Genomic DNA, 24715 nt, shown 5'->3' with positions numbered 1-24715 from the left:
TGAGCCTGATTCTCCCTCGCCTCGGCTCCTTCCCTTGCGCTGCGCCCTGGGGCTCCTGCTCCTGGCGTCTGCGAGGGCTCGGCTTGGGGGAGAAGGTCGCGGCGGGGTTTTATTTCTCACTTCATTAGCCAGCGATGCCTGCCCGCCCCGTTGTCTTAACCTACCGCTTTTGTTCTTCGTCCGCGCAGACCGTTGTGGCAAGTGCCAGTTTGGGGCCATCTGCGAGGCGGAGACGGGAAGGTGCGTGTGCCCCACGGAGTGCGTTCCCTCCTCTCAGCCCGTGTGCGGCACAGATGGCAACACGTACGGCAGCGAGTGCGAGCTCCACGTCCGGGCGTGCACGCAGCAGACGAACATTTTGGTGGCTGCCCAAGGAGACTGCAGTGAGTCTGGCAAGGTCCCCTTCTTCGCTCGTCTCACTCCTGCTGGTGGCATTTCGGAGAGCGGATGCTCGGCCCCGCTGGCCACCCGGGCCCCGCGGAGCTGCCTGGCCGTGGCCATCCGAGGCTCACCGGTCATTTGTAGCACTCGTAGCCCATGGGTTTGCCAGCCCTGGGAGGCACCAGAGAAACTCCGGGGTCGGGATGTGTGGGGAGCATCCCTAGCGCTCCTCCTGGTGCCTTTATTGGTTGTTTTCAGGACTCTCCGGGAGGGTATCGGCTTCAGAGTAACAGGGCTTGCCCAGGGACACCCAGCAGCCTGGCCCTGGGCTGCAGTTCCCGGCTGGTCACTTGGAGACCCTGCCTGAGGCTTTTCACCTTGGCTGGTGGGGTCTTCCCTTTCGGCTTCACAAGAATTGGGCATTTTGACTCTCTCAAGCAACTTCTCCTTTTCAGCCCCAGTTATGTGTCATAGGTGGTACCTGCCCTCTTTGTTACTTGTCTGAGCCAAGCAAAGAAATTGGGCTAAAAAACACGTTAATAGCTACCACCAGAATGGAAGGCATTGAGGGTCTATTTGATCACACATTTCATCTCAGTAGCTTTCCCATCCCTCCATCCCCTGGGGTTAATCCATCTTTGCTCATGTGTTTCCTCTCCACTCCCCAGCCCAGGGAACTGTCTGTGCTAATTTCTTAATGAATTAAAAGCCCTGCCTGGGTTCTTCATTAGGACAATAACTACTTCAGTAAAAGCAATGCTTTGAGCCTCATAAAATCTGTCCAGCTGGGTCTGGTGTTCCAGGCCTTAACTGTGCACAGAGATCCTCTTTAAATTTGGGAGAGAAGAACGACCGAGTGTGAGAGATGACTCTCAGTGCTCCGTGGGCACTGCGAGCAGGAGGCGGCTGAAGTCAGAATACACCATGAGAGTAAATGGGATTTCTTACTGGTGTCCTAGAAAAAGCTGTTGTACACAACACCTGTGGGTGCTGACGGGAATCAGAAATGTTCAGGACCGGCACCCGTCCATTGCAGAGTCTTTGTACCGTTTCAATAAGCAATAACAAACCACTCTGGGGAAGGAGGACTTCTCTCCTTGCCTTTGAGGGCATGGCGTTAGTGGTCCCCAGCTCCGGGACACTGGGCCGTTGGCTACAAAGCTCCCCACGACGTCTCACCGCGGTTCCTCCCTCTCGCCCCACAGAGTCCTGCGGCAGCACGGTGTGCTCCTTCGGCAGCAAGTGCGTGGGTGGGCAGTGCGTGTGCCTGCGCTGCGAGAGGCAGCCCTTGGCTCCGGTGTGCGGGAGCGATGGCCTCACCTACGACAACCAGTGTGAACTGCGGGTGGCCTCCTGCCAGCAGAAGAAGAGCATTGAGGTTGCCAGGATGGGGCCCTGTGAGGATGGTAGGTTGCCCCCCGTTCCTCCGGCCGTGCGGGTGCAAAAAGTGGGGGAAGAAGGAGTGAGAAAGCTGCAAACCGGGCTTTTCCCCTCGCTGCTCTGCCGTGCCCGACTGCTACGTGAGCCCCGCCGCGTGGAGCTCGGGCATAATGCCCCGTGAGACCCCCAGCATCCCCAGCACAGCGGGTCCCGTGCCAGTGATGCTCTCCTTCCCCGCCTGCCGCCTCCCCTTCCCCTTTGTCTTTCTTGTATCCAGCAGTAATGAGAGATGACGCCACCTAATTGGCTGGGCAAGGAGTTTATCACGGCTTTAATTTCACACTTCAGCGGGCCTCGGCTGGGGGAAACGGAGCCGTTCCTGGGGCAGGGAGCCTGGCTGCCGCTTTGCTTCCCTCTGCCCTGGGGGCTGCTCGAGGGGCCCGGCCCGTGGCCACTATTGGCTTGGTACTGAGCGTCAGGGAAGGTCGAGGGCTTGGCTGTTCTTGGGCAGGCTAAGAGCTAAGAACCCGCCGAGTTTCCCCGCTGTCGGGGGAAAGCTGTGGGTTAATGCTGGCTGAATCCACGTACAGGAGGCCCGTAAAACCTCGCTGCTCTGATGCGCTGACCCGGTGAGCTGAGATGCTCTGGCTCGTTGCACACGTAGTCTAGCTGGAAAGGACTTCAGTGCTATGGCAGAGCTTAGGGAGAGGGGAAGACGTAACATGGTGTTTGATCACAGCCCTCCTTGGGGAATTTCAGGTTGATGTCCCTCTGGGAAAAGATCTTAAATAATTCTCTGTGTAATGCCAAATCCCAGCCTTTGATCACTCAATAAAAAGGGCCAGGTTTTCCTTCCCCCACTTCCCCTTTAAGAAGCCTTTGATATCAGCAACATCTCTCTCTTGCTGCTGGAGCTCCGAGCATCTTACGGAGAGGCAGCCAGGCTAGGGACAGAGTTTATATATTGTTAAGAATATCTGCCTAACTGAACTTCAAATTAAACCCAAACCCCATCCCTTCCTCTGCTCTGGTTTCTATGTTTATAGCCATGCCCTTCCTCCTGTGCATGGCTATTAGCTGCCTGATCACCAGGTAGCCTGCAGGGCACTGGTAGCCGCAGGATCCTTGCTTTTGCTCCTGCGGTGATGCTGTAGAGAGGAAGACCTCAGGCCACCTGCTAAAGCATCCCTTTGCAGTTTTCATTATGTAGGCTTAGCACAATCTCGTGACAGCGCTGGGAGAATCTGCTTTCTCCAAGGGAGAGGGACCTTCTCCGTGGTCCAGGCACAAGCATCCTAATATATGTGGGCCCGGGATTCTGGGGTTGCCTGTGCCGAAGAGGTTGAATCTGCCGTGATTTGGATGGGCCTGCGTAGCTTTGGGCTGCTTCCCCCGTCTGGGGCACAGCCTCGTGTCAGGGAGAGGGCTTTGGCCCCATCCCCTCTGCTTTCCCCTAACTCTGCCCTGCTGGACGTGAGCCCTTTCTCATCATGGTCTTCCTTCGCTCCAGAGTGCGGCTCAGGGGGCTCGGGCTCCGGCGACGGTAGCGAGTGTGAACAGGACCGGTGCCGGCAGTACGGGGGCTGGTGGGACGAGGATACGGAGGATGACCGCTGTGTGTGCGACTTCACCTGCCTGGCAGTGCCACGCAATCCGGTAAGCACGCCGCGCGGTTCTGGGCTGCCCGCCGCAGTCCTCGCTCCCCTCCTCTCTTCTCCCTGGTGGCCTTCCCGCATGCTTCCTGGGCAGGAGAGGGCATCCCATGGATAGGGAACCTGCCTTCCTGTGCCAGGGACTGCCCTGAGCGGTTCCCCTCCCTGTCCTGGCAGGTGTGTGGCTCTGATGGTGTGACCTACACCAACGAGTGTGAGCTGAAGAAGACACGGTGTGAAAAACGCCAGGATCTCTATGTCACTAGCCAAGGAGCCTGCCGCGGTGAGTCCCCCGGAGGCAGCCAGCCCCCCCAGGCTGACACAAGCTGTGTGCACTGGTCCCCAGCCTGGTGCCCTGCAGTACCATCTGCCCTTTCCCTCGGGCTAAGCAAGGAAGTGCTCACTAAGGACACAGCAGTGTCTTGGTGTTGGTTTGCTGATCCCCGCCGCATCGTTCCTGTTTCGTGCCCTGTGCTTTCCCTGGCCGAGGGTAGGACCTCACCTTGTCACCTGTTCCCAGCATCTCTGCTAGGACCACGTGCTTTTGCAGGAATGCTGCAAGCTGCTCGATCCATACGTTGGCAATACTGTCCCGCGGCAGCCGGCGTGCCAAAGATAACCCGTACCTCTCTGCCTTCCTCTGCAGCCCTTGCCACGACCCCGCCACCTCTCCTGGTTGTGCACTGCAGCCAGACCATCTACGGATGCTGCCCAGACAACATGACCTTGGCGCTCGGAGTGGGTGCAGCTGGATGCCCGAGTGAGTGAATATTGTGTTCCCACCTGGGGGAGCGTGAAGGACCTTCAAGGATGGCTGGAAGGCAGGAGAGAGCAGGTGGAGGGGGGACTTGGGGTCCCATCCCAGGAGAAACAAAGGAAGGTGGACCTTCCCCATTCCTTATCTAACTAGTCACCTCCCAGGCTCAAAACGCCTCCGTTTATCCCCAGCTCCAGGCTCACAGCATGCACACGTGGGGATGGGCATGCAAGCTTCGCCTTCTATACCTATTAGTGATGCTCTTGTCCTTTCAAAAGCCCCGAGTTGACTTCCAGGTCTAAGTCCCTCTGAAATGCAGGAGGACAGCATGGTGGCTCAGAACTCGTCTGGTGCTGAGTCCGTGCTGGACCCCCCAGAAGGTGTCCCTAGAGCTAGACCGTGCCCTCTGTGCCTTCAACCCATTGGTACTGGCTTAGGGCTTTTCACCGGCCTGAGTGATAAAAATATTGCTTGTATCCTTGCAACTGCAGGCTGAGGTGGAAGAGAGCTTTCGGGTTCACCTAGGGACCTTCTGCAGGCCACCCCAGGACCGGTGACTAGTGGGTGACTGCACTGTGCAGGAAGCTGAGCTGGCAAATGTTTCATCAATATTTATTAAATAATTATCGGAGTCAGCACTTTAGCAGAAGGTGCATTTTGAAAGGCATTAGCAAACTCTTAACAGCTGAGGCTGTGACCACCTGTTAGGGAAACACATTACCCTGCGGAGACATGATTCACGCCGTGCTTGGGCCTGGCTAATGCCTGCTTGATGAGGATGTAGTGCTGTTTAATGTGCCGTATAATTTAAAAAGCAGCAGCGTTCAGAGAATGTCCAGAGATCTCCTGGCAGGGGGTGCGCGGGGTGGGCTGCGGGCCGAGGTGGGTGCTGGACGAGTAGACGCGCGGTGGTGTGGTGTGTGCTGGCCAAGAGGGGCTAGCAGAGCAGAGAGGAGCTGGTCAGAGTGACGCTAGGGGAGGACAGAAGCCTTTGGCTTTCAGCATCGCCCTGCCAGTGGCAGTTGATAGTCATGTTCCTCTGCGTCTCTGATGGAAGTCCTGTCCCCTGCCCTCCAATCCATGGACACAGCTTCCCAACTGACTGGGATTCGGTATCCCATCGGTTTCTATCCCACCTGTGTCCCTGTGCTGGTAGCAAGCATACATCAGGAGGTAATTACCACTTAACCAGTAGCTTGAAGCCCCTAGGGCAGATGTATCCATTGCTGCCTGTTCTGGACATGCCATTTCTCTGTCTCTGGCAGTCTGGGGATGTGTGCGTGCACCCCACTTGCTGCTCCCGAGGTCTCCCTTTCTCTCCAGCTCTGCCCCATGTCCCCTTTCTACTGCTCCCTGTGGATAAAGGGAGCGTCTCTCTGTCTATCTTTTGGATCATTTCCCTCCATCAAGTTCCTAATTAATGAATTAATGATAAACTTCTAATAGCTTCCTCCCCGTTTGATGTTAATGAGAGAGGAGTTCTTGATGACAGCAAAGCAAGCGGGTTAATCCCTGAAGGTTTAGCTCCCCCTTGTAGCTGAGGCAGAGGAAAATTGTTGAGACCAGCTGGTGAAACCTCCTCCTGCCCAGCGTGAGACCGCGTTCCTGCCCCGGCTGAGCAGCTCGCTGGCTCCGCAGTCGGTCCCCCCTCCCCGATGCGGCCCCCAGCGTCCCCCCCTTCTCCTTGGCCGGGACTCAGCCTCACGCTCTCTTTTTCTCTCTGGCTCGCAGGCACCTGCCAGTGCAACCCCTATGGCTCCTACGGGGGAGCCTGCAACCCCGCAACGGGGCAGTGCTCCTGCAAACCAGGCGTGGGGGGCCTGAAGTGTGACCGCTGCGAGCCCGGCTTCTGGAACTTCCGCGGCATCGTCACCGACAGCAAGAGCGGCTGCACGCGTGAGTGTGGGCACGGCTGGGTCCTCGTCCCGTGCAACTCTCTGCTGGCACGGCTCTGGGGGGGCTCGAGGCACGGCGGGGTGTCGTGCTATTTGAAACAACGAGCCCTAACGTTGGTCCTGTTGTAAGTCACCTCCAGCGGCTGTTTTTTGCAGAGCTCGATGACTTGCTCCGCGCAAGAGAGACAGGGCGGCCTGAAGCGTTGCGCAGGTGCTGTTGCTCCTCCGTGGTGCGCCTTGGCTAGGAGACAGCGTCTCCTTTCGTGGGCCTGCTCCCCGGCCAGATATTCTGCAGGGCTGCTAGAGCCCAGCAGGAATGAGCCCTGGTGTCCCTGCATGTGGTAGGGCAGGCAGGTGCAAAGGAATGGGTTTGAAGCGGAAGGAACGAGGCGGTATTTTTGCCCATTGATGCTGACCCCAGCAGGAATAGCTATGCGAAAACAGCAGTAAACGAACAGAAAAAAAGCCCTCTTTATTTCAAGCTGCATTGGAGACCCACCCAAGAAATCCAGTAAGTGCCAACTAGGCAGAGGCCAGAACAGCCAGGGGGAAGAGGAATTATTGGGAGCGCATTGCAAAGAAGAGGGAATATGATTCTACCCATCTCTCACTGAAATCACAGATAGCTGTCCGCTGTGCGGTAGATACGTCTCAGGCTCCCGCCTGGCGTAAGTCCCTGGCCGAGGGACTAAATCCAAGTGCCCTGCTCAGAGGTAGCAAGCTCCAGCTGGAGACACCATTGTGCAGCTGAAGGGTAGGAAGGATGCTTTGTGCTTCGGAGAGACAATGGGCAGGCAGACTCCTGGGTTCCTCTCACGGCTCCGGGAAGGAGTGCTTGTCTAAACGCTGGCATGTCAGGATTCAGTAGGTGCGGGTCAGAGCAGAAAGCTTAAATTGGAAATAGGATGTCAGGTTTGTAACAGCAAAGGCATCACACTGCTGAAATGTCTTCCCAAGTCTGTAGTTAATTCACTCTCACCTGTAGTCTTTAAATCAAAGTGGGGTCTCCCTCTAAAAGCAGAATCACAAATGTCAGTAGGTAAAATACTCTGACCTCAAGCTAGACAGACACCAACAGCCTCTATCTCTTCTACCACCCCTCTCCTTTATCTTGCTCCAGAGAGAGGCAGAAGGTCTCCTGGGATGGGTGAACATTCCTACGGGAGCCATGTAAATCTTTAGTGCTGACGGGAGTGTGGGTCTGTGGGGCAGAATTGAGATCACAAGCCATAAGACCGTGGTCAGAGGGTAGCGGTTCCCGCAGCTGGTGTGGGGTCAGTAAGTAACGAGTAGCAGTGAGCATTGGGGTCCTCCCCTGGACCCTTCTCCACACTCTTCTCTTGGATTTTTGGGGGACCTGAGTGAGTCTGGCTCCACAAATCCACCAGCTAAACAGTGTCTTTTTTCCCTTCTTGCCCAGCCTGTAACTGCGACCCGGTGGGTTCAGTGCGTGATGACTGTGAGCAGATGACTGGACTGTGCTCCTGCAAGACTGGTATCACTGGCATGAAATGCAACCAGTGCCCCAATGGTAGCAAGCTGGGCATGACTGGCTGTGAGAAAGGTGAGGGAGCTGCACGCCAGAGGGATTGCGTGGGTCACTGAGAAATGGGTGCTTGGGTACTGCTGAAGGGCAACACATAGGCCCATGAAAGAAATGCGTCCCTCCCACCCCGCGTGCTTGGTGCTTCAGAGGAAAGGGGCCCTGGCCTCTATTCCTGGCTGGATTCCCGTTATCTGTGCGCTCATGCCACAGCACGAGGGACTGTTTCTTTGTTTGGTGAAAGTCTGTCTTGTCCGCTGGTCTGAACTGCTCTGGCGAGTCTGTGGGAGAGCTAAGTCCCACTGGGAGGAGAGAGGGATTTTGATCCAGCATAGCCTGTTTCTGTGTGATCGGTATGTGCTTTGTTGGTCATCTCTTGCCCCTTCTCTCCCTACCCCAGACCCATCAGCCCCAAAATCCTGCGAGGAAATGAGCTGCGAGTTTGGCGCCTCGTGCGTGGAAGTCAACGGCTTTGCCCACTGCGAGTGCCCATCCCCTCTCTGCTCAGAGGCCAACATGACCAAGGTTTGCGGGAGAGGCAGCCATGGGGGGGCTGAGTGGCGTGGGGGGGACACGTGGCTAGCTCGGCTGCGTCGGGCCGGTGCAGGCAGCGCGGGAGTCTGATGTCTCTTCACCCCCGCAAGAAGCAGGCGGGCAAGTTCAGTCACCGTCTTCGGTGCGTGGGGAAGGGTGACGTGCGAGTCAGAGACGTCTCCCAGCAGAGCTGGGTGCTCCGTGCCCCATCTGGCACCTCTGAGCTGCTCAGCTCCTGGGCTTCCGCAGCCCGCCCTCCGGTCCCTCAGTACAGACCGTTGCCTCTTTGCCTCAGAGGGACTCCTGCAAAGCCTCTGCTTCCAGCATTTAGAGACCGGTTTATTTTGCCCAGGGCTTGGAGGAGGACAGAGGTGCAACTCACGTTTCCCCTCTGCCTCCCAGGTGTGTGGCTCCGATGGTGTCACTTACGGGGACCAGTGCCAGCTGAAGACCATCGCCTGCCGGCAGGGACAGGTCATCACAGTGAAGCACGTGGGGCAGTGCCACGGTGAGTGTCTGCTGCTCTCGGTGCCGGGGCGATGCCAGCCCTCTGGCCTGACACTGGACCCGGGTCTGGCTGCCTCCCTCTGCGGTTCCTCGCTGTGCCGTGACTCTTCGTGGCGCAGCAGATGCACCGCCCGGGGCAGGTGCCTGAGGGTTTGCAACATGCGTCCCAGTGTCACAGGCAGCCTTTCCCAGACCTGCCCCTCCTCACCTACCCTGTCTTCCTGCTCCTTTCAGAGTCCATCACTCACACAAGCCACACCTCACCACCCACACCGCTGCCCACGCTGCCCTTGGACAAGTTAATTCTTCCTCCGCCACTGCGGCTCACCACCCGGGCTCCGGAACCCACCGAGCCGGCTACCAGCTCCCTGCTGTTGGAAGCCAGGCCTACTGGAAGAGGTCACCCTACGACAAGGCGCATCACGACTGCCAGACCAGCCACTACGCCGTGGATGACCCATGGGGTGTATAAGACCACCGTCCGCCCGCTCTCCACCGCGCCAGTGGTCCTGGCCACCACCCAGCCTGCCTACGTTGAATCAGGGAGTGCAGAAGGCAGTGGAGACCAAGAGATGGGCATCAGTGGAGACCAGGAATCTAGCGGGGCAGGCTCTGCCGGTGAGTGTGCGCTTCTTAGGCTTGGCATGTTGGTTGTGAGCTAAACCGTACCCCGTCCCTCCCAACGAAATGAAGTTGTGTCTCGGCCTTGTTCTCTGACACGGAGGTGAGGTCTTACCTTCTGCTGGTGAATGCTCCTCCTAATGCCCTGCAGGGGAAGAGGAGGTGGAGGAAAGCCAGGTAACTTCTACCCCAGCCATCGAGAGGGCGACGTGTTACAACACCCCGCTGGGATGCTGCTCCGATGGCAAGACTGCGGCTGCTGATGCGGAAGGCAGCAACTGTCCGGGTGAGTTTGTCCTCGGGGCTGGGCTCTGGGCTCCCTTGCCGTGGTCAGGAGTCAGCCTGAGCTCTTGCAGGGTGCAGGAGAGGGAGAGATGGCGGAGAGAGCAGCATGGTGCTGTGCTTGCCCGGCTGGCAGCGAACGTGGTTCCTGCGTCCAGTCTTGGGGGCTGGTGTGTCCCTGAGGGGATGTTCATGGGGACGTGCCGAGCCATGGTAGCTGGCAGACGTTGTGCCCGCCTGCCGCAGCCCCCAGCAGCCAGCCCTGGTGCTTGGGTGGGTGCTGCTGTTGACACGGGGAGCCGGGGCGCTCTGCAGTTTTCTTCGCTTAGGTAACCACTTTCTTCCTTGACTGCTACAGCCTTAAAACTTTGACCAGTGTTTTGCCCAGGCTTCTGGAGAGCTCATGGCTGGCACTAGAGGGAACGAGGGAATTTCTTGGATTCCCATTTTATCTGTGTCGATGGCTGTAAAGGGAGTTGGGCTGACCAGGACCAGTTTGGTGCCAGGGCAGGCGGGGAGAGCAGCTGTAGCCCCAGCGTCCCTGCCGGGCTTCCCGGGGAGTCTGACTCACGCTGTGGTTCCCAGAGGTGCGCACGGCTTTCATGACCTAGGCGGGATCCGTCTTGCCTACTTACTGTCCCTTTCACGCTGTCCATGTTGAGGAAACACAGAGCCACCTGCGCTCGGTCAGAGTGTTGGTTGCCCTGTACATACATCCTCGTTACTCTAAAAATTGTTGCTCTGGGGCTGTCTCCCAGACGTTTCCTCACTGGTCACTGTGGTTCTTCTTAACTGTCCCTGTTCCTTGGGGTTTCCAGCAGGACATCCCCTTTTCCTCTGGACACCACGTTCCCCTTTTAACCCACAAAAGGACAGCTGCTGGAAACCTCCCGTATGGTTACCCGCAGCGGGGATCTTTCTATAGCTGCCTCTGCACTCCCACAGCTCCCCTGGAAGGGAACCACACCTTGGGTTCCCGTTGCACTTTTGGTCTGCTTTTGCAAGGCTGGCCACAGCCTGTTAGCTGGCAGGGTCTCTACTTCCCTCTCCCAGCACAGGTCTTCTCCTTGCCCAGAGTCCACGTTTCACCCTCTTCTGCCCCTATTTGCATGCACGTGTCTGATCCTGCCGTATTGACTATGTGCTGCTCTGGCTAACGTCTTTCTCTTGTTACTCAGCCGGTGCAGGGGGGCTGCTCTCCGGGCCGGAGCTCAGAGGAAACCGTATGGTAAAAGCTGCCATCTCCAGCCTGGTCTTTGCCATCTGCTCCAGCACCCTCTGATACTAATCCTCCATGGCGCTCTCCCAGACCCATCCAGACTAACCCCAACACTGGCACTACCCGCACACTGCCATCACCCTTTCCCCCCAGGGACTCGAACGCTCCTTGCGGCTGTCAGCCACATGCCTGTCCCCTGCCCGCAAGCCGACTAAAGGCATTTGTCTTGTTTACCCTCCCTCCCATAGCTACCAAAGTCTTCCAAGGAGTCCTCATCTTGGAGGAGGTGGAAGGCCAGGAGCTGTTCTACACACCTGAGATGGCTGACCCCAAGTCAGAGCTCTTTGGGGAGACGGCCAGGAGCATTGAGAGTGCGGTGAGTTCTTTGCACTTGATCTAGGGTCTGGCTAGGGCTTTTCTGGCCTCGGCAGAAGAAGAGAGGACCCTGCCCACCTCTGTCTGCCCTGTGGCGGACAGACGACTAAACCCCAAATGTTCGCTTCCAGAAACACAGTCGTCCCCTTCTCAAGCGAGCAGGCTCTCTCCGCGCCGCTGCTAATAAGCCGGCTGGTCTGTTGAAGCGGCTGGCTTCCCGTGCGGAGCCAGCCTGCGGCACGCTTGCCTGCTCGCGTCCGCTCGGCCTCCGAGATGCCAGCGCTCCGCAGGAAGGCTGCCCCGCTGAAACAGGGACCGAGCGCTGTCCGCTTTCCGAGCGCTGCTCCCCGGGTGCGTGTTACGGTACCCTGTGCCACCACCACCCTCTGTAGCTGCAGACGCTCTTCTTGTCCCGACCGCGGGGACCGCTGTGGGTTTCCTCCTGCTTCGCCTGCTCGTTCGTGATGGTTTCTGGGGAGGCTGTGGCCTGTCGTTGCTGTCTGTTAAATGGGAGCAGAGAGACCTGTCTGCAAAATGCGTTGAGTGCCTTGGACGAGCATTGCTCCATGTTACGGGGTTTGGTTTTTTTTTCTTTCGAGATGGGCTTAACCTCCTAAAGTTAGGAGTGAACGTGGCTTACTGCCAGGGCCAGCACTTTTATGGGGTGGGCACTTAAGATGTAAGGAGATGATGCACCGGTTCTAAGAGGTACGCTCTGTGAATTTGTCCAATCTCTCCTTAATCTATGAGTGTTATTAGCCTCTACCATATGCTGTGTCAGTGGGTTCCATACTTTGTTATGTGCTGGGTCAAAAATTATCCTTTTTCAGCTTGATCTTGGTGGTAGGGCTGTTTAGACAAGAGGTTCTGCCTTAACGCCTGGATTTCCCAAAGTGTCCTTATCTCCATGAAAAGCCCTTAGACAAAAATGTGTCCCAAACCCCTTTGCCCCTCCAGTTCAGCTACACAACTCGGAACGCTGCTTGTGTAAATCCAGTCTCCCGCTTCCAAGGAGAACCCCCCTGCATTGTCAGCTCTTGGAGTAGGCGGACTTTGCGTGGCAATGTGTACATATGGGTATGCCAAGGAAGCGCTGGGTGGGGTAGCAACATTATACTGTAGCCTGCAGTGTGGCACAGCAAATACAAAGCATCTTTGCGAGGAGATTAACATATTTAGAGCTGGTTCCAAGCTGCATTTAGAAGTTGGCAAGCCCTCAGTACCGTCATATAAGCAGATGTGTGCCTGGCATATGGACCATATGGTTCATGCAGTTCTGAATCACAATAGCAATATTTCCCAATACAACAGTGGCTTCTATCTGAGGATGCAAACATGCGCACAAAAGCTTCGTTCACTGGTTCATCCGTTCTCCCCCTCGAGAAGGCAAGAGACTTTGCTGGTTGCTGTTTTCCCAGGCTGGTTGAAACGAAGGCATGGCACCGGCCGTCTGCGGCTGGGCTGAGAGTTCCTGCCACGGCCCTGTGCTGCAGAGACCTGTTGTCCCTGTGCAACCTACCTGCGAATGCCCATGGATGTGATGTGCTCCTTTACCCCTCCGAGGTCGCTATGCCCAAAATTATAGGGGGAGGCTATGCCATGGGACCATTAGTCAGTTAATTACTTTCTTCTCTCTTTGCCTTGAAGCTGAGGGAAGGAAGCGGTGGCCTCTCGCCGTGGTGACTGCTGCCCAACGCAAGGCTGGACAGATAGCTAGCAGGGGTGTTAAAGCCCTGCCTTGCTGTAAGACTTGGACTGTCACTGTCTCCTTCATGTGATTTCAGACAAATCCTGCAATGTCTGAGAGCCAAATTTTAAAAGGCAGTCAGGTACTTAAAGATGCAGAATGGTGCCTTACGGGATTTTCCAAAGTGCCTAAGCGGGTTTACACAGCTTTAGAAGAGATCAGTAAGACTTAGATGCCACACAAAAGAAAATCCCTATATGAACTGCAAGGTGTCTCTGGTCTGGCTCTGTTCCGCTCTTCTTCACGGGTACAATGGGGATAGCTCGCTTTCCCCAAGCTGTTTCTGGATCCTGTTCTTACCTTTGACCGCAGGCCATAAAGAATAGGGACCATCTGAAACTATCACCCTACACAACAGAGCCCTGTTCTCTGCATGTCTCAGTGGGATGGCTTGGTTTGGATGCAAACCCCTGTGGGCTGTAACCAAGGAGACTTGCTGAGAGTCAAGATCTTTCATTGAAAGGACCTATGTCCTAAGATCTCCCCGTTAATCAGTTTGTTTATCTTTTCTCCTGCACCTCCGACCAACTAGCTGGATGAGCTTTTCCGCAATTCTGACGTTAAGAAGGATTTCAAGAGCATCCGTGTCCGAGACCTGGGGCAGAGCAGCGCTGTCCGTGTCATTGTGGAGTCCCACTTTGACCCAGGTAAGAACCCTCCCGGTGCTGATGCACGGTGGCATCGCCATCCGCCTGAGGATGGAGCAGGCACTTCCAATGGGGCTGCCGGCCTGAGAAACACGCGTGCGGCGAGGAGCATGAAAGAACCTTGTTCAAATTTGCCAGGGCTGCGTCTTCGGGCCAGCAAAATCAACAGATGCTGGGAGGAGGTGCACCCTAAGCTGGTGCTTGAAAGGCTGGAAGCATTTTCCTAGGGAAAGGAATGATTCGGATGCATTGCGGGGAGGTCATGAGAGGGAAACTTCTAGGTGGGCCCTGCATCTTCACTTTTGCCTTTCTGCTTTCTCCTCCTGGCTACGATCAGCCACTTCCTACACGGCAGCTGATGTCCAAGGGGCCCTGCTGAAGCAGATCAAAGCTTCCAAGAAGAAAACCATCCTGGTGAAGAAGCCCCAGCAGGAGCATGTCAAATTCATGGACTTTGGTGAGCCCCCTCTGTCTGCAGGCAGTCCCCCTCTCTCGGTTTAGGCTTTCAAATGGGCAGGCGGGCTCTTCTGGTCTTGCCAGGACCTTTCATCTCTAGCAGTAACCCGTCAAATGCTTCCCCAGACAGTGCCCTCCAGAGCCAGGGCTCAGAGGTTAGTCCATGTGCCCGGACTTGTTCTCAACTCAGGAAGGCCATAACGGGGGGTAAAATTGCTCCTCTCTTCCACAGCACGTGGCACATGGTGATGTGACACTGCCCACGGACCTGGAAAGTGAGCCATTACTGGTACTCGTGAAGGGGTGGCCAGGCTAGCCCGCACGATCTCATGCTGATAAACCTGAAACGCTGATTTTTCTAGGAAAGAAAGGCATATGGCCGCACCGGGCGCGCAGCTCTGCCTGGGAGCGTGGCTGTCCCCGTGCCAGGGTAGGAGGACAGGCAGCACGGCGGTGCTGCAGAGGAGGGCTCCGTGCAGCGGGAGCCCTGGGACCCGGAAAGTGGAGGGGAGAGGGCTCTCGGGCTTTTTTTTGGGTGTGCGGTAGCCTGAGCGAGCCGTCCGTCTAAGCTTCTTTGCTGGCATCTCACCCCAAAAGTCCGAGCGGCTTTCCCTGCCCCCAGCGAGGGTTGCAAAGCACCAACTTCCACCTGCGTTTTGCTGTGTTCCAGACTGGATCCCCAGGCTCTTCACCACCACCGTGACCACAACCACGGCCACCACCGTGGCACCCGCCACCACCCGCAGGTACACGACGGCTGCCGCTGCCACCGCGGTCCACGTCTCGCGCCCGGACGCCGCGGGCCGACCCAGCACCAAGACGGCGGGAGCCGTCGGCACCAAAAGACCCACCTCCACCCTCCCTGCCACCACCCGGCGGAAGCCCACCCGCCAGCCCCCCGCCACGAAGAAACCCTCGCGCCCCTGCGACTCCCACCCCTGCCTGCACGGTGGCACCTGCGAGGACGACGGCAAGGAGTTCACCTGCAGCTGCCCGGCAGGCAAAGGGGGAGCCGTCTGCGAGAAACGTACGTGCCTCTGACCCGTGTGTGTCCCTGCTCCGCCAAACTGCCTTGACTTGCACGGGGATGGACGTGCAAACCCAGCCCCGTAACTAGCACTGGCACCGCACGTGCGCCAGGCAGGAGGCACCGCGGGGCTCAATTTAAGCGGCTCGCTTAACTCGGCCAAGAACAGGTCGTACGTGCGCTATGCGTTGTAAGAGGCAAGCACGACAAGGCTGCAGGGTAAGAAGGTGCCAGGAGCAATTTCTTCCTGGCTCCGCTTCTGATATACCAGCGCCCCGAACCATGGGGATTGTGAGCTGCTGCTTTTTTATCTCCGCTCACGGTATTGTCACTCGCGGCTCCTGCAGCCAGTGACTGCTAGTTAGTGTAACAGAGAGACAGGTACTAACTGTCCTCTCGAACGCCAGGAGATGCGTGCCGATAATTCAGGCTGTATTGCCTGGTGCTCGTGGCTTTTTAGCGAACAGCTGCAGACTGGCAGCGTGCTTAACCAGAGCGGCTGTTATTTACTGTGAGTTCTCACTGGCAGTTTGGTGTCACGCCGGGGGCTCTGGGTGGTTGTGAGCGCTTATTCCTGAAAAGCTTTGTCCCTAAAGCTATAAGCTGGAGCACTCAGAGCTGCTACTGGATGTGGGTGTCCAGCCCCGTTAGTTTTAATAGGGCTTGGCCTTCCACATCCCTTGGAAAATCTCAGCTGCAATAAATAAAAGCCTGGAGTGATGAGTGTAAATCTGTCATGCGGGATTCTGGGAGGACAGATAAAAATTATCTAAGGAGCAGGGAAGTTGAGTTACGAGGAACTGTGTGTACAGCAGAGCTCAGCTGACGGCACAGGGGATGTGATAGCTGGGCACGGAAAGGACCGTCAGCGCTGGTCCTTACCTGGGGGGAGCTGATTGGGACACCACTGAAGCTAAGTACTGGGGGAGCAATACCACAGACCTCTAAAGCCTGGGAGAAGTCTTTGGAAGGCATGCCGTCACGAGGGGAGTTGGTTGCTACCAGTACGAGTGTCTGGGAGGCAGTGATGAGATAATTGCAGAGGAGCATGGGCCCAGGGGAGAGAGCGAGCTTCTTTCTGCCATTTCGCAAGAGCTCTCTTTGTTTGTACAGGTAGGAAAATGTTCACGGGTTCATGTCAGGCCTTTATCTGCTCTCTATCCTTCTGTTCCCTCCTCTACTTCATCCCCTCTTCCTTTCTCTACCCCCCCGCCCTCCTCCCCCGGCTCTCGCAGCTATCAGGTACTTCATCCCCAGCTTTGGTGGCAAGTCCTACCTGGCCTTCAAGATGATGAAGGCGTACCACACCGTGCGCATCGCCATGGAGTTCAGGACCGTGGAGCTCAGCGGGCTGCTGCTCTACAACGGGCAGAACCGTGGCAAAGACTTCATTTCCCTGGCACTGGTTGGTGGCTTCGTGGAGCTCAGGTGGGTGCCCTTCCCCTCAGCCCTGTGCGGTGTGGGGAAAGCGGAGCAGCCGCTCTTGCCAGAATGGTCCTTGCACAACACTGTGAGGGTGCTGGGCTCGAACTTGCAGGCTAAGAAACTGTAGCATCAAATGGACAGCAAGAGGAGGAGCGCTTTTCCCAATGTCATAGGAATACTAAGGGGACTCCTTCCCTGTGGCACTTTTGTAATAAAGTTAATTCTCTTATTTCGGTTTGAATTTTGAGAAGCTAAAAGGTGTTGGTTTTTTGAGCAAGTGAGAGGTCTTGTTTTGGCGCTGCTTTTGTACTGGAGAAAGCAATGCAGGGGAAAAAAGAAAGGGAGAAAGGCCCCAGAAATCGGAGCTGAAATGATTTTTCCAGTTCCAAAAGCCAAAGGCGCAGATTCGGAATGAGGTGAGGTGGAGGGCAGCTCTCTGGAGACTGCCAAGTCCAGACGAGTTCTCAGGCAGTCAGTCCCGATGCTCAGCGGGGGACAGCTGTGTGCTCCGAGTGCAGTCTGGTCCAGAGGTGGGGAGGGAGGTGGGCTCCCCAGTGCTCCCAGCTTCTCCCTGGGATGCGGCAGCCCCCGTGCCTTGGCAGGGTGGCACGGACACAAGCCTGCCCCTCTTCTGCTCCAGGTTTAACACCGGCTCCGGCACGGGCATCATCACCAGCAAGGTCCGCGTTGAGCCTGGCAAGTGGCACCAGTTAGTGGTGAACCGCAACCGCCGCAGCGGCATGCTGTCTGTCGACGGGGAACCCCACGTCAGCGGGGAGAGCCCGACGGGCACCGACGGGCTCAACCTCGACACAGACCTCTTCATCGGGGGAGCGCCGGAGGACCAAATGGCTGCGTGAGTGCGGGCGCCGGACCGCTGTCCTGGGTGTCGCGGCATCTGCTGCGGGCAGAGCATCCCTGGTGGCTGCGGCCCCTCTTGCCTGCTAGCGGGCTCCAGGCGGTGGCTGGAGGGTCGTTGGGGATCGGGGCTTCTCTGGGCCTTGGGGGGCCTCTTAACGCCTCGCTGGGGAGCACAGCCTGACCCAGATGCTTGGAGGTCCTCCGCGTTTTTGTCCTCGGGGACAAAACCCCCACCCACTTTGTCCTCTGTCCCCTCAGGGTGGCAGATCGTACCGCGGCTACAACCGGCCTGAAGGGCTGCATCCGCCTCCTGGACGTGAACAACCAGATGTACGACCTGCGGGAGAAAGGCAGCGATGTGCTGTATGGCAGCGGGGTGGGCGAGTGCGGCAACGACCCCTGTCATCCCAACCCCTGCCACCATGGGGGCATCTGCCACGTCAAGGAGGCAGAGATGTTCCACTGCGAGTGTCTCGACACCTACACCGGTACGGGGAGGGGGCTGCGGACAGAGCGTTGCTGGGGTTTCTCATCCCGCTGGCTGGCCCTGAGGGATCCCAGAGCCTCTGGGGCTCATGTTATGAGCTACAGTGGGAAGGGGAGCGGTGTGGAGCGTCAGCAGTGGGTTAGAGGGAGAAGTGTAGGATGAAGCCGCATGCAGTGAAGTCGGTAATTTTAGAATGTAGACCTGTTCATATGCACATAAGGCAAGGGCCAGGATCTGTTTGTTCTCGTGCACGAAAGAATTCCCCCTTGCGTTTTAGGGGCGTAGTCTGGCAAGGGTATCATCTGCCATTTGCGGGGTCCACTGCGGGGGACTTCTCGGGTCGTGGGAACCCAACCTGAGACGGGAGAAAAAGGCTGGCAGGGCATCAGGAGACATCAGAGGCATTTGCGTCTGGCCAAATCGTGCCTGATGGCCGTTGGTTTGAGAGGCTGATGTGACAGGCTGCCTTTTCTGCCGCAGGCCCAACGTGTGCTGACGAGAGGAATCCCTGCGACCCTACGCCCTGCCACGTCTCTGCCACCTGCCTGGTGCTGCCAGAGGGAGGTGCCTTGTGCGCCTGTCCCATGGGTCGGGAAGGAGACTTCTGCGAGCTAGGTGGGACGGGAGCTGGCAGAGGAGCGGGTCTGGGGAAGGGGGTGGAACTGAAGGTGCTGATTTCCCCAGCCTGGGTGGCCAGGAGGCTTTGCCTGCTGTGGCTCTGGGGCGCTGGCTGAAGCTGCTCTGCCTCCTCTTCCTCACCATTCCCTCGTTTGTGCCCAGTGACAGAGCAGGACCACACCATGCCCTTCCTCCCGGAGTTCAATGGCTTCTCCTACCTGGAGCTGAATGGGCTGCAGACCTTCGTTCCTGACCTGCAGTAAGTGGCCAGGGAACGGGAGAGGGGCAGGTGAGCGCATCGCCTGCGTGGCTGACTTGGGGGAGAGAACTCGCGCTCTGAGCCTCGCCTGTCACACGCTGGCTCTCCCCGGAGGTCGTCCCTTTCGCCTGCTGGTGGTTTTGTCCCCAGGGACTGGCATCGCCAGAATCCCTGCAGCCAGACTGAGCCGGCACCGTGCCCTGGGTGCTCGGTGTTGCAACAGGCTGGGTAAACAGGCACTGCGGAGCAGCACCCTGAACGTGGCAGACGTATCTCTTACCTGGCGAGGGTGCCTTACAGGGGTGGCATCTCTCTGCCATACGTGTAGTCCCAGGCAGGCAGAGGTCTTCCAAGGGCTTGGCACACGGGGGCAGAGAAAGAGAGCATGTGGGCAGGCGGACCGGAGGGTACCCGTAATCCTTCTCTCCTCAGGGACAAAATGTCCATGGAAGTTGTGTTCCTGGCCAAGAACCCCAGCGGCATGATCTTCTACAACGGCCAGAAGACAGACGGCAAAGGGGACTTTGTCTCTCTGGCCTTACACGATGGCTACCTGGAGTACAGATACGACCTGGGCAAAGGGGCAGCTGTGCTCAGGTAGGGTAGGCTGCGGGCTGGGAAACTGCTCGTCGGGGTGGTGGTGGCAACAGAAGCGTGGAGGGTCAGTGGTGGCTTTCAGTGTCCAGCGCTGGCTTTGAGCTCCCCTCCCCAGAAAACCACAAGGAAGCGTGGGGGGAACAGGCTTCATGGCAGCCTCAGCCGTTTGCAGGAATGGCTCTTGGTCGGCTGTCCCTCTGCGCCTCTTTCCCAGGCTAATGCTGGGCTGTCTGTGCGGCTGCGAGCTGGGGCAGCCCGAGCCGGTCAAGCTGCGGTGGCCTGGGCAGCCCAGGCTGGTCATGGGAGGTTTAGAGCACTGTGTTTGCGGGTGGTGATGGCAGAGCTCTCACCCGTGTGTCTTCTCCTCCCTTCTCACCGCCAGGAGCAAAGAGCCAGTTCCCCTCAACACGTGGATAAGTGTCTTGTTGGAGAGGAATGGGCGCAAAGGGGTAATGAGGATCAATAACGGCGAGAGGGTGATGGGAGAGTCACCGGTAAGTTGATGGGACGGGGAGAGCTCTCTGGGCTTTCAGCCCTGCCTCTCTCATGTGTGAAGTGAGCTGAGAAGTTCCCAGGCTCGTGGGCTTTTAATCCCTGTGGTGCATGTCTTTAAGGCTGGAGGAGGAGTGGGCAAGACCCGGGGAGAAAAGGATGCTGCAGGGCAGAGCTTACCTGCCTCTCCTAGCTGCTCTGCAGCCTGGCCCTGGAGCTGTAGGACAGCAACTGCCCACCTCTTCCAGTTCGTCCTCCCTCCTTGTCCCACACCACACACAGAGCTGCACCGCCTTTGCCAGCGACACGCATGCCCCGATTTCTTGGGACCTTGGTTTCGGGGGTGTGTTTGAGCCCTCCTCACACTCATGCACGCACACACCCCATCCTTTTTTGCAGGTCCTCGACTGTCCCTCTATTGGGGCGGGTACGCGAGGCACCCTTGCAGCCCATGCTGCCGCTGTGTTGGACCGTGAGGGTTTCAGCCTGCGCCCTTGGTGCTCAGGAGCCCTCCGCAGTGCTGGCTGCGCAGAGAGCTCGGCCGGGAAGAAGTCACGGAGTAGTAAAAGCCCCGTTGCACTGTCGCTGCTGAATCCATTAGTGCCTTCTCTTCTCTGTTTCCAAGCCGGCAGCTTACCCCTGTGACTTCTCCCTGTGCCCTGTCCCCTCTGCTCACTTCTGTCTCCGCACAAACAGCAGTTCCCGGGGGTTCCGTGGCAGGGCCTTCCTTTCATCTGCCTTTCCAGCGGGGACACTGATAATGCAGGAAAAGCCCCAGTTGCTGCTGAACTCATCCTTAAGATCCACCTAGAAGCGCAGCATCAAGTTTATGCAAAAGAAGGGATTTCTTCCTGCCCTCACTCTTGTCTTTTCAAGCTTCTCTCCCAGCAAAGGTTTCCCCTGGCCGGCAGCGGGGCAGCGGCCCCTCCGGTTGCCTTCTGCGGCTCCCCTTCCCCTTCCCTGGCTACTCCAGGCACTGGTTGCAGCGGTGGTCTTGCAGCCCTGCATGTTATGATGTTACCCACTGATCTCCCTTTTCTCTCTCTCTCTTTCTCTCTCTCTCCCTTTGATTTTCATTTGTATTTTTCCCTCCCCTGCTGTCTGGATCCCAGAAATCCCGTAAGGTAAAGATAAGTATGACCCACTGCACCTCCATCTCATCTGCCATTGGCACGTTGTTCTTTTTTGTTTTCCATTCAGATCTCAGTGTTTCACCCGCTCCCCTTCCCATCTGACCAAGCAGCTTTAGGATCTCTGTAGACTAGAGACACTCGTTTCCTCTTCCGTCATTAATTTCCAGCCAGTTGTTACATTTTGTTTTGGAAGCATCTCAATTAATCCAGTCATGTTCCTTGTGTTAACTCCACAAAGCATTAGCTAGTGATTCATATAACTGCGTCTTTGCCTCGCTGCCGTGCCTCTGGGTCCATCCCAGGTGCTCGGGAAGGGACATCGCTCCTGTTGTGTGCCCGGTGAACCATGTGGCTGAAGACTCACCCGGGACTTTCCGTGCTGTGCGGTTGGGGCTGCAGGGTGACAGCAAGGAGGGAGTCTTTCTCCTCCAAACACACAGCCACATGAGATGCAGGAGAACCTACTCTAGCCATTTGCTGTAGGGGACCTGTAGCAGCCGGATGAGCCCAAGCTGAATCCCTCTGGTATGCGTTTGGGTTTAAACATTAGCCCTGGCGAGACTGAAGCAGTATTAGTTTACTCGGTTTTGGGGGCCACGCAAAACCAGAGGCCACGCAAAACGCCTGAGAGCATTAGAACAGCATCTCCACAAAACTAAATTCACAGAAAACCTTTAACTTGTGTGCCTGCTGGCAGGCAAGACCTTGCAGCTTGGCACGAGGAGGTTCGCTGGAGGCTCCTTTCTCCCAAGCGCCCTTTACGCAGCCCGGTTTGGTGCCAGATCCGTGGAGCTCATCCTCTCCCTGGGCTCGGCAGCGGCTCACCCCGGCAGTGCCGTGGCTGGTGGCCGGCTGCGGTTCCCGGTGGCCGGCTGCAGGTCCCGGTGGCCGGCCAGGAAGGCAGAGGGTTGCAGGGTGGCTGGCAGGGACAGGAGCAGTAGAGGGAACGGAGGAGAAGGTAGGAACCTGGTCCCAAGTGGGATGCTGAGCCCAGCCTGCCCATCTCCTGCCCGCCTGCCCGCCCTAGGGCAGGGTTGTCCTGCTTGCTGGACTCCGGCATGCTTTCCGAGGGGCTTTTCTGCTCCCGCCTCTGCAGAGATGGCCGGCGGTATCCCACGCCAGCCCTGCCCCAGGACACAGCCCATGACTTGAGGGAGGAAGGCAGGGAGTGGGGGGGAACAGGCGGGTGTTGCTTGCTTTCCCACCAGCCTGGTTTCTGGTTGTGCACGGGTGCCTGCTCTGCCTGCAGCGCTGCCCTGCTCGCAACCTCCTCTAGTCCCCACGGAGCTGGGCCAAATGCCCAACTTGCAGCTTAAGGATAGCCTGACATCTTCTCCATCTCACCTTCTTCCCTCTCCTCCCCAGGTGCCTCACACCTTCCTGAACCTGAAGGAGCCATTTTATGTGGGGGGAGCCCCTGATTTCAGCAAGCTAGCTCGAGCGGCCGCCATCTCCACCAGTTTCGATGGAGCGGTGCAGAGGGTAAGGTCCTACCGGGCAGCCTGGGACAGGTATCTGGCTGGGAGATGTGCCATCCGCACTGGCATCGCTGGAGGACAGGCAGCGTGGGTCCACGTGTGCGGCGGGGCGGGGGGGCATACCCAGTTGAAAAGTGGCAGCGGTGGGTGGCAGAAGAGGAGGCGGGTGGGCGTCACAGGAACACGTGGGGCTTGGGGCTGGATTTCCATCCATTTCCAGAGGATACTGGCCTCTGTCCCCCCCCCCGCCGGCCCCGCAGAGAAGTGGGGCAGTGAAGGCTGACTCTTGCGCTTCCCCTCGCTTGTATCTGCCAGATCTCCGTCAAGGGGGTGCCCGTGCTGAAGGAGCAGAACATCCGCAGTGCCATTGAGATCTCCCCCTTCCGAGGCCATCCCTGTACCCAGAAACCCAATCCTTGCCAGAACGGAGGCACTTGCAGCCCCCGGCTAGAGAGCTACGAGTGTGCCTGCCAGAGGGGCTTCTCCGGCGCTCACTGCGAGAAAGGTGAGACTGCCAGGGTAGGGCTGGACACGGACCCTCACCCGCTAGCCAGACATGGCAATGAAATTGCTTTGATGATTAGCTGGTGGCAGCAGGACGGCGCATCACTTAGGCCAAGCCTGAGGTCTTGTCCTCGTTGTGACTGCTGGGAGGGATCCAAGGGGAAACAAGCTGTGGCATTTGCAGGCTGGCACTGTTGTGCAGCTGCGAAGTTGGGGTTATGCCGTTTTGCAGAAATGCAGGCGTTACACCGCACGCAGCAGGGCGAATGCTGCTGCCCATGGGTAGATCACCCAGCCCTGTCACCTCCTCCCATCTGATCCTGTTGTACGTTGCTGCAGTCACTTGAAGCAGCCTGGGGCAGGGAAACGTGGTTTAGTGCTGTAGCACATTCACCTGGAGGACCTGAGCAATGCCTAGCTGCCTCCAGATCAGGGTTTTTTTCCTCCTACCTCCCTGAGTTTAGCGCTTGGGCCATCACCAAGCGCAGGTTCCTCCCCAGCTTCAGCCAGGAAGCCAACAAGGCTGCAGATTTCGTGACAGTTGGCTGCAAAACAGGGAGATGGTCCAAACTCACGGGCTCTAAAGCCACAGCAAACCTTTCCAGGGGCTTGCTTAGAGTGTCACAGTGCTGACATGCCCCAAGGGATGGCAGGTTTGTGCATGCCTTCGTCCTGTTACGAACGCTCAGTGTAAAGGGGGATTTTCCTAGTCTCCAAGTACAGACAGGTCGTGCTACGTTGCCTGACAGCTCTTCTTTTTCCCACCTCCAGTGATCATTGAGAAGGCTGCTGGAGATGCAGAGGCCGTCGCTTTTGATGGTAGGACGTATATGGAGTACCACAATGCCGTGACAAAGAGGTAACTTGGCTGCGGAGCTGAACCAAGGTCAAAAGAAGGAGTTAGGGCTGTTAGCAGGAGGAAGAGCTAGGGTTGAAGAAATCCAAGTACAGCGCGCAAAGAGGGGCAAGCCAAACCAGGGCCGTGAGCAGTGGCTTCCAGCCCTTACCTCTAAAGCTCCTTTGTTGGCAGAGAGCTTTCCCCATAACGGCAGCGCCTGGCCAGCTTCAGGTCTGGATGGTCTCGTTCTACAGCGTTTGGGCCACCTTCTGGGTTAGCATAGTCTGGTTTGGGAGCGGGCTGAAGCTGGCTGAGTGCACCCCATGAAGATGGTTCGTGTGGCCTGTGCCCTGCTCCTGGCTGGTGCCTTTCTTTGCCCACGTCCTCAGGAATGGCTCGCGGGCTGGGTGAGCTGTGCTGAGGGGAGAGGTAGCTCCGCCTGTGGTTTAATTTATGCCTGTCTGCCAGCTCCTTTGTCTGCCTGGCTGTTTGTGCAGCAAGGGTCGGTTCTGCCAGCAGGAACGGGCCGTCGCTGCTGTGGGATCTGGCTAACCTTCTCCGGCATCTGCTCGACCCTGACCCCATGGGCTAGGGGTACGTGTTTGGACCCTGTGGTCTCTGTCCCTGGGGCTTCTCTCTCAAGATAAGCAGAGCCCGCTACGCAGCTGCTGACTGAGCTTTTCTTCAGCCTCTGGGCTGGATATTTCTCCTGCAGGAGACTCGTGGTGCACAGCAGTCTGGCTCAGTACCCTTCCTCAGCGCTGTGCTCCTACAGCCCCCGTGGTTAATTCCCAGCTCCGTGGCACTGGGACAGGGTATTGGATTACGCTCCGTCCATCTGCCTCTTACAACCCTCGGGTTCCTTGCTGCCCTAACGCCCTGCCTGGGGAGGGCATCTGTGTTGAGCTGTTGTTTGTCAGTCTCTGTCTGTCCGTCTCTTCTCAATGTCCTTGTTTCTTTGTTTTCAAGCCACCTGACCAATGAGATCCCCGCGTAAGTA

General features: G+C 57.4%; 1 protein-coding gene across 7 annotated transcripts in view; it reads left to right on the top strand.

Moving 5' to 3' along the window:
* Positions 1-24715, top strand: part of AGRN (agrin) — a 127658-nt gene that overhangs the window by 93724 nt on the left and 9219 nt on the right. For 5 of the 7 annotated variants that reach the window (XM_030018197.2, XM_030018199.2, XM_041124452.1 and 2 more), the window contains 26 exons: positions 189-383; positions 1587-1787; positions 3272-3417; positions 3591-3696; positions 4060-4173; positions 5902-6066; positions 7486-7629; positions 8009-8133; positions 8545-8650; positions 8884-9267; positions 9422-9556; positions 11020-11147; positions 13426-13540; positions 13878-13997; positions 14667-15023; positions 16259-16451; positions 17089-17304; positions 17568-17797; positions 18277-18411; positions 18577-18673; positions 19106-19270; positions 19653-19764; positions 20875-20886; positions 22261-22377; positions 22689-22878; positions 23649-23736. In XM_030018197.2, coding sequence (XP_029874057.1) covers positions 189-383; positions 1587-1787; positions 3272-3417; positions 3591-3696; positions 4060-4173; positions 5902-6066; positions 7486-7629; positions 8009-8133; positions 8545-8650; positions 8884-9267; positions 9422-9556; positions 11020-11147; positions 13426-13540; positions 13878-13997; positions 14667-15023; positions 16259-16451; positions 17089-17304; positions 17568-17797; positions 18277-18411; positions 18577-18673; positions 19106-19270; positions 19653-19764; positions 20875-20886; positions 22261-22377; positions 22689-22878; positions 23649-23736 — 4096 coding nt within the window. The remainder of the gene's footprint in view (positions 1-188; positions 384-1586; positions 1788-3271; positions 3418-3590; positions 3697-4059; positions 4174-5901; positions 6067-7485; positions 7630-8008; positions 8134-8544; positions 8651-8883; positions 9268-9421; positions 9557-11019; positions 11148-13425; positions 13541-13877; positions 13998-14666; positions 15024-16258; positions 16452-17088; positions 17305-17567; positions 17798-18276; positions 18412-18576; positions 18674-19105; positions 19271-19652; positions 19765-20874; positions 20887-22260; positions 22378-22688; positions 22879-23648; positions 23737-24715) is intronic. The other 2 variants (XM_030018202.2, XM_030018198.2) reach the window with 1 other exon arrangement.

The sequence above is a fragment of the Aquila chrysaetos genome, chromosome 6 (assembly GCF_900496995.4).
Source record: "Aquila chrysaetos chrysaetos chromosome 6, bAquChr1.4, whole genome shotgun sequence".
NCBI classification, from domain to species: Eukaryota; Metazoa; Chordata; class Aves; order Accipitriformes; family Accipitridae; genus Aquila; species Aquila chrysaetos.
This window is presented reverse-complemented; position numbering and strand designations above follow the sequence as displayed.